The 8,416-nt window shown below is 36.8% G+C and overlaps 1 protein-coding gene across 3 annotated transcripts; it reads right to left on the reverse strand.

The window, feature by feature from the left end:
• Positions 1 to 448: 448 nt before the first annotated feature.
• Positions 449 to 5,335, reverse strand: LOC137808019 (uncharacterized). 3 transcript variants are annotated; one of them, XM_068608909.1, is made up of 2 exons: positions 2,530 to 5,335; positions 449 to 750 (listed from the first exon to the last, which is right to left on the reverse strand). In XM_068608909.1, exons 1-2 carry the CDS (start codon positions 4,739 to 4,741, stop codon positions 464 to 466), a joined length of 2,499 nt encoding a protein of 832 aa, XP_068465010.1. In that variant the 5' UTR covers positions 4,742 to 5,335; the 3' UTR covers positions 449 to 463. The 3 variants fall into 3 exon arrangements, with proteins under 3 accessions (XP_068465010.1, XP_068465011.1, XP_068465012.1); XM_068608910.1 differs by lacking the exon at positions 449 to 750 and adding an exon at positions 1,009 to 1,911; XM_068608911.1 differs by lacking the exon at positions 449 to 750 and having other exon boundaries at positions 2,151 to 5,335.
• Positions 5,336 to 8,416: the final 3,081 nt, after the last annotated feature.

Consider the following 8,416-nt stretch of genomic DNA (forward strand, 5'->3'; position numbering starts at 1 on the left):
TTAAGAAAATAATCACTTAATATTATAAATAAATAAAAAAAAGCATATAAAGCTTGCTTAACTACTTTGGTTGCAGTATTGAATTTAATGTAACCTATTTTTCAAACCTAAAGGAGGTAAGAAGAGAAGAGAAATAAATGATATCAAATCTTCAAGTCTCTTATATGTCGAATCAAAATTTCGTTTGTGCTGTAAGTCGAGAAAAAAAGTAATCTACGTATTTCACTTGATCGTGCTGGAATCCACCGGTTGATACAGATATAACTGCTATAATATAAGTTAACTTGGACTTATCTTTTCTATGATGCTATGTTGTTTTTTCAAAATAGTATCGAGCATTCATCTGTGACGCAGTTCTTTGATTTTGATACATGCGATAACAACAACATCTTCCCTTTTACTTTGCAATGAAACTGTTACGAGCACCTTCGATCTCCTTCAACAAACAGTTCTTGAAAGTGGTTTAAAACTTTAAGAAATGGAACTTTAGCAGACAATTCAATTTAATAAATTTTCTTTCAACCCCACAAACCGCATGTAAAGTGGAGATAAGTGTTTGAAAGAGAAAAGAGAAGAGAAAACCAAAAGGAAGGAACTTTGTTAATTCTCGTTGTTGAAGAATGCTCCTCAGCATCTTCTGTGCTGCTTCATTCCGACACTCTTCTCTTGTAGGTCTTCTCAGAACCTTTCTCACAAAATCATGGTCATGGGATTCATCATCCAATGGCTCTGCATGAACCTCACAACAACCTTTGGAATGTTTAAAGAAGAAGTTAGCCAAAGCACAAAAATAATGATTTGATATGTAAAGTTTAACAAGCAATGCTTGGGAAAAGAATTCACCACTTTGTTTGAGAAATGATAAATTTTATAAAATAATCTCGGAAAAGCAAGAGGTAAATGTTTCGAGAAGATCTTCCACCGTTAATTTGAAGTTATGAGTGCTTAAAATCTACGTGGACGAGTATAAAACTTTAAAAAAAAGCATGCATTAATTGCTGCTTCATGAACACGTAATAATTTTTGGTTAATTTGCTTGAAGGTGGGTTCATAGTTGAGAGCAGAAGAAGGAGATTGGATAGATTCAGGTAGGTCTGCCACTTGGAACCAAACCTTTTTCTCCCGAGTTTGAGAACAATGCGTTTGACGCTTGACTGGTAAGGACTGCTTAGTGCTAAAAAGATTTCAAGTCAATTCCATTATCGGATACTTTTGGTTAACTCCTCTTGATAATGCTCCAATAAGTGACACCACCAACCAACAATTTCATGCCTCTCTCGCCACTGTTTTCAACACCTAAACAGGATATGGTTCCCCTAAGCTACATCCATGAAATTGTTTATATAATCACAACATAAATCAGTGGCTTAACCATACGTCAAAGTAGAGCAGAATCCTTTATGTTTTGCTACTTAATAACTTCACTCTGAATGCTCCTTTATTGAATGGCAACAATGATTTGATTTAAGAAAAATCGCAGGAGGAAACGGCACAGTTTTGATTTCTTTTTAGCTACCCATAAAGATTGTTAGTATCCTTGTATGAGATTCCCTGTGAACTGAGTTTGTGAGAAGACTTTTTCCAGCCGAAAGTTAAGTTATTTTGTGACGGACAACAGCTTTTGATAACAAACGTGGAAGGATCTTAGTACCTAGCTTCTTTATATTCTGCTGACAAAAAATCTGGACATCAAGATGATTAAGGAATCAACATGGTGACTCATTTAGTGACCATAAAGTTCCATCACATGGCTTATATGAGTTCAAGACGAGATTAGGATGATTCACACTCAACTTTGACTTAGGGACAGAAAGCTGTTTGCCTTTGGAATGAACAGACTTCAATGTAGGAGTGCTTGAAAGCGAAGCACCTTTCCAGATTTTACAAATGCAGTGGACACCTTTGAAGATTCTACGTAAACATAAGATAAATAAGCCACACATCCCATCAAGACGATTTCTAACGCCAAAGACTACACAGACTAAAACTAAATATGCATTCATAGGCACCGATCACGGCTTTTAGCGAAAGAAAGAAGCAAAACAGAAGAACAATGTTTTCACGATTAAGTCCTTCAACATGCATGCATGCATGCAAGCATGCTTCTTAATTTACAAATATTGTGAGAAAGTTTGAGTGGAAAAACGATCTTAAAATCAAAGGAGAATCGATAAAAATTTCCCCTTAACAAATATTATTTATCTCAAACTACAAGAGGAATAAAATTTCTACAACATCCTTCCAGTTCGGGCGTTACAATCTTTCCCGCTTTCCTATATTTAAAAGCTTGACGATCATGGCAGGGTAAAAGAAGGAGAGTAGCTCAAAGTCCTTCAGTGAGTGTTCAAAACGCAGAGGGTGTGAAAAAGAAAGATGGAAGAAAAGAGTAGTGGAAAGAATTCAATAAATCCTAAAAAATTAAAATTCCTAACTGAGTAATTAACCCAAAAAAGAAAAGAAGATGGGCAAATAAAAAATGTTACACTGAGGATGTATCAACAAGAACTTCGTTTAACACATCATCCTCACCATTTGCCAAGGTGAACAGCTCTGCGTCCTTCTCTTGATCACTGGAAAAATCCCTTCTCTCAAGTTTGGAATGAGCTGCAATAAATATCAACTTCTGCACCTTGTTGAGTGCAGTCCTGGAGTGATGGCCACGAGCACAAACCCATCTCCACAAGGACCAATTGCATTTGAAGCCACATGAGGTTGCATGAAGGAATATTAGCCTCACTGCAACTTTCCCCAAGGACTTGAATTCAGTCAAATAAGTTTCCCACACAAGCCTGCTACTCTGTGGATTGACAATCCTCATCTTTCCAGTGACTGGATCCCTCTCCTTCATCTGAACAGCTTGAGCATATACCGGATCAAGCCCTTCCGTCCTCCACTTCATGAGCTCCATCAGAGCAATATGTGCTTCGTCTCTTGCAACAAGCCTAGTTATGAGCTTATCAACATCCTTCTCCTGTTCTGGCGTCAAGTACTTAAACGGTGGAAGGTACTTGCCACTGGTGTCCCTCACCAAGTAAAGCGGGTCAAGAATGTAAGCAGCAGCCCAAGCAGGGTGATAATTCTTCTTGAACCTTCTCTCAACCAGCTTCTCCACCACCCCTTCTGCAATGTGGAACTTGGAGCACCAATCCTTCACTTTTGCCCTTAAATCATCCCAAAGGGGAAGGCATTGCCCAACCAGAGGCCTCTCTGCCTCAATTTCCTGAGCCATGTCCTTCACCAATTTTACTAAACCATGAACGGCTTCCAAGTCCTTCCAGAACCCCACATCCCGAATCATGTCCCCAACCTCCCTGGCGCCCTGGTCCTCAATGGCCACCATCTTGAAAGGCTCATCCAGCAGGACCAACTGCAAGGCCCGAACCGAGCTCAAGGTGTCCTCCATCATAGCATACACAGGCCCCAACTCAAACTCGTGCAGGGGCACCCGCAGCAGCCAGGTGTGGCCGTACTCCTGCAGCTGGTACTTGTGAAAGCTGTTCCTCACCTGAGAGGTGTAATTGAACAAATTGGCGAGCTTGAGACAATTGTGAACCACAGCCCTGAATAAGGGGAGCTCCTTGGCGAAGTCCTTTACCAAACTGTTGAAACCCTGATACTGACAAGTGAGATTAACCATCCAATGATTCTGATTCTCTAAGTTTTTCAAGGCCTTGGCCTTGAACCTGTCAGCAACAATCCCAGCACACTGTTGCACGAGATTCCCACAAATGCCAGTGATTGTCTCCCACAGAACCTCCTCCGCATACTTGGAAGGCGCAGAGGCAGTAACAAACAACGCCCTTCTGTACAAGCTGGTCCCATTCGGAAGATTCACGCTCAAATTCACCAATCCAGAATCGTAACTCTTCCCATTCTCATTCACATTCTCATTCCACTTCCACCCGTCAGACGCAATCTGAAAGAACATTGCATCCCTGATCCTCGCCTCCGACTCAACCTTAGCCTCCTCGAACCTCGCCTCCAATCTCGCCCCCGTCAACTCCTGAGGAAACACCGCCGGCAAACCAACCTGTGACAGAAAAGCTCGGAACTTCGGGTGCTCCAAACTCGCGAAAGACACGGAGCCACAGGACTCGTATACCCAATCGCTCAAAAACTCAATCGCGCTATCGATTTGGGCCTTACTCAAAGCGGGCCCAGGAGAAGTTTTGGGACTCTTCAGCTTCTTCACGCTATCCTCCAACATGGCCAAAGCCCCCAAATCTTCTTTCCCACCCGACAGCACCAAATGCGGCTGCTGCGGAACCAAACCCGACCCGAACCGTGATGGCGCGTGGTAGAGGGAACCCGAACCCGAACCCGAAGCAGAAGGCGAAGTCGTTGTTCGCTTGCGGTGGTTGTGCTGAACCGAAAAGGGAGAAGCGGATGAGGGCGAAGAAGAAGGAACGACAACGGGGAAGATAGAGGAAATGGGTTTGGCGGCGGAGTTGAAATTGGGGCAGGTGCCGCGCTTGAGGTGCTCGGAGGCTGTGCGTGAAGGGTTGGAGGCTGAGAAAGCAGCGTCGCAGAGGGAGCAACGGAGTTTCACCGCTTTGGGGAGTCCCGTTTCGGTGTTGTGAACCAGCAAGGGTTCCAGGTGTGTCCAGTACCATGCGCCTTTACCCTTTATCGCTTTGTTTCGAACCATCAGAAGCCCCTCGTAGCGTTTCTGCGCCGTCTTCGCCGCCGCTTCGTCGGCGGAGGCCGACTCCACCGACGTGCCGGCGTTTGTCGCCGCCATTGCGAAAGAGTGCGGATGAGATTGTAACGGAAACAGTAGTCTCTGGAATGGAAGGGTTGATCAGGATCACGTATTCTGCGTCATCGTCGTCGTCGTCGCTCCGGGACTCGGGGGAAGGGAGCATTTAGCCGGAGAGTGGCCGGGATTTGAGTTTCCGGCGAGTGTCCATGCGATCGGAGAAGAGGGTGGCTTATGATAATGAAAGGGAAAAGAGGTTTGTGTTGTGAGAGAGTGAGTGAGTGAGTGAAGGAGTGTGTGAGTGAAGAAGTGAATGAGACCGAAATAGCAAAGCGAATGAGAGTGGAGCAGATACACGTACGGCTACTCCACTCTCAGATGAATGACAGAAAAAGGGCGACGCTTTTTCACGCGCGGGAGTCTGCGCGTGGGAAACAGCTTTCCGGGAACCCAACTCCCACGTTGCTTATGATTGGGGAGTGAAGCACACGCGCCGCTCCTCACTTTTCTTCCCTTTAGTTTGTTTTCTTTTTAATTTTTCTCTTTGTTTTTGGGGTCTTCGTGTGGGGTCTTCCTTTGTCCTTGTCGCTTTCTTTTTCTTGTTTTTATAATTCTTCTTTTCATACTATTTTTCACCCTAAATTTTTCCTCTCACTCACTCTATCTTCTTATTAATCATTATTTTTATTGGTTGGCTTAATTCTTTTTTGCTACTATTAATTAAATAATGTCTTTTTATACAAATTATCATTTTTTATTTTCCTTTACTTTCACAATAAAATGCAAATGCCCTATATTGTTTTAAATATCGTTAATATTTTTAAGGAATTTATTAATTTTCATATTTGTTATTTAATGTTGAAAACAATAGTAAAACCCAACAAATGTTAATGAAAATCGTGTTAGGAGGGGTACATAAAAATAGCAATTAAAATAGATTAATAAATAACATAAAAATGATGGAAATAATATATTCTCAAACAATATTTTAAATATGGTTAATATATTTTCAGTTCCATGTTATAATTATTTGAAGCGTATTTTTATATAATGGAAAGAAAAAATAATTGATGTAAAATCAAAGATATTAATAAATTAATATTTTTAAGAAATCTGCAGCACTAATTGAATTTTCTAATTATTTTGAACTGACTAATAAAATGAAAATTTGGATTTTATAAAACTTTTCTACCTGAACTTAAGTAAATATTAGAGAGATATATTTCTGTTAACAACTAAATAAAATATTAATAAATATACAGATTTTATAAAAAGTTACATTAAAATTAAAATTACAATAATGTATTAAAAATAATGTGACAAAATTTAAATTAAAACTTTATTTAATAATTTTTAAAGTGAAGATGTTATAAATATGTTTTTAGTGATAACCAATTAATTTCTTATTTTCTTGTGATGGATTATAAAATAAAGAATCACTCAGTAATTAAATATACAATATTTTTTATTATTTAACAATAAATTCTCATATCCAATAATTTTTTTTATATTTTAAAGGATATGCTGAGAAAGTTTTGTAAAGAATAAGATCGTAAAACTTGCATATTAGAAACACATATTAATTGAAGTCGTGGTTTAAAGGACTTAAACTTATCTTTTATCTTTTAAAAATAATTAAAATTCCAAAATATAATTTTAAATCTTTACCAATATTGTTATGTATTTGGATCCAATACTTGAAATAAATAATTTTTTTTATATATTTTAGTATTCTCTTTTAGTTATTACTTTGAACTTCTGTTAATTTGTTGATAATAAAATTAATAAAGTATTAATTCAACCACATCCTGTAAGATTAGTGAATATAAATTTAGAATATAACTTAGAGTAAGATTAAACTAACCAAACTAGTTTAATGTCAAAGTATATTCGTAATGGAAGAAAATATCTTCTACTTTTATCTAACCATATACACCATAGAACTATGTAAAACTATAAGATGTTAAATTCAAAGGTCTACATATTCTTTGCAAAAATATCTTGTTGAGCATTAAATGCACAAGTTGATCCTCTATGGGCTAATATGCACCACCATTATAGCAAATGAATTACATAAATTCATCATCTCATTCAAAATCCAACATTTGCTAAACTATGTGATTTTAACCAAATTTGAACTTATTTTTTTCTAAGAATGTGATAGTAATAATAGGTATATCCGTTATTGTTTACGCAAGAATTCATATTTAATAAATATAATTTTAAATAAATAAAAGTCCATAAATAAAATATAGATACTACTTTTTTATTATTATTATTATTAAAAAATCATCTCTCTAAAATTTATTTTTCTAAATACTTTCTGTAACATCCCTATTTTTACCCATATTTACTAATATATTATGCATGCAATATCTAATTAACATATAAACATATACTACTTCCTCATATTTGTATCTCAAAAAGATATTCATCTTCACAGGATCTAATAAATACACAAAAGTCTACAAATAAAACATTCAAAATAAAACATTTGTTCCTCTAACTTGTTCTGAAGAGTTTTATCACCTACAACTTAATCTGCTCTTGTGTAATTAACACGATCATCACAAATTTAAAGAAAACAAACACAAAACAAAACACAGGGTAAGCTAGTTATTTTTTAGAATTCTAATATAAATTTGATTTTTAAAAACACACATAATTCATCAAATTCTCATAATTTGAACAAAATCATATATCACATTTATCATCCACATTATTCATGTCAGATTTCTATTAACTCACATACTCAGACACTCGACTCTACTTCCAGAAGACTCGTGTATTGAAATTAGCATCTAGAGACATGCATTTGTCATACTACTCATTGTGAATCTACACAGTCATGCGCATAATCAATCTCAATATCTCATCATCTCATATGATAGGGTAAATCCATTTAATCTGCTCTAATAAGTTCTTTCCAACCTCAGACTCAGCCAAATGAACCTCATTCGACTCTCACTAACTGAATAATTTCATCTATGTGATTCCATTATATCAGTAGAGTCAGGATAATTTGAACAAAATCATATATCACATTTATCATCCACATTATTCCTGTCAGATTTCTATTAACTCACATACTCAGACACTCGACTCTACTTCCAGAAGACTCGTGTATTGAAATTAGCATCTAGAGACATGCATTTGTCATACTACTCATTGTGAATCTACACAGTCATGCGCATAATCAATCTCAATATCTCATCATCTCATATGATAGGGTAAATCCATTTGATCTGCTCTAATAAGTTCTTTCCAACCTCAAACTCAGCCAAATGAACCTCTTTCGACTCTCACCAACTGAATAATTTCATCTATGTGATTCCATTATATCAGTAGAGTCAGGATCGTCTCATTCACAAGACACTCACAAATCAATACACCCTAATAACAATCTCAACACGATATTTCCTTTCCTGAAAATACTATGTTTTGATCACACTTTCAACTCATTACACACATCATTTAACATATCAATGCACCATTAAATCACATCATATTTTAAACTTTCCAACCAAACCAAATATATCTCAAAATTCACTTAAACACATAACTAAGTTCCAAATATATGCTCTATAAATCAATCTTCATCTAAAATCAAACAACCACTTCTCATCAAACATATCGTTTAAGTAATTCAACAAAATATTAAAAAACAATTCAACTCATTTATATTATCATTCAAAGACTTTCAATTCTCAAACACAA

This window comes from Phaseolus vulgaris, chromosome 3 (genome assembly GCF_000499845.2).
Source record: "Phaseolus vulgaris cultivar G19833 chromosome 3, P. vulgaris v2.0, whole genome shotgun sequence".
NCBI classification, from domain to species: domain Eukaryota; kingdom Viridiplantae; phylum Streptophyta; class Magnoliopsida; order Fabales; family Fabaceae; genus Phaseolus; species Phaseolus vulgaris.

Coding starts and splice junctions, on each gene's coding strand:
- LOC137808019 (XM_068608909.1), bottom strand. CDS start 4,741: ATGGCGGCGACAAACGCCGGCACGTCGGTGGAGTCGGCCTCCGCCGAC. Junction 751..2,529: donor GCTGTTCACCTTGGCAAATG/GTGAGGATGATG, acceptor AACATTCCAAAG/GTTGTTGTGAGGTTCATGCA.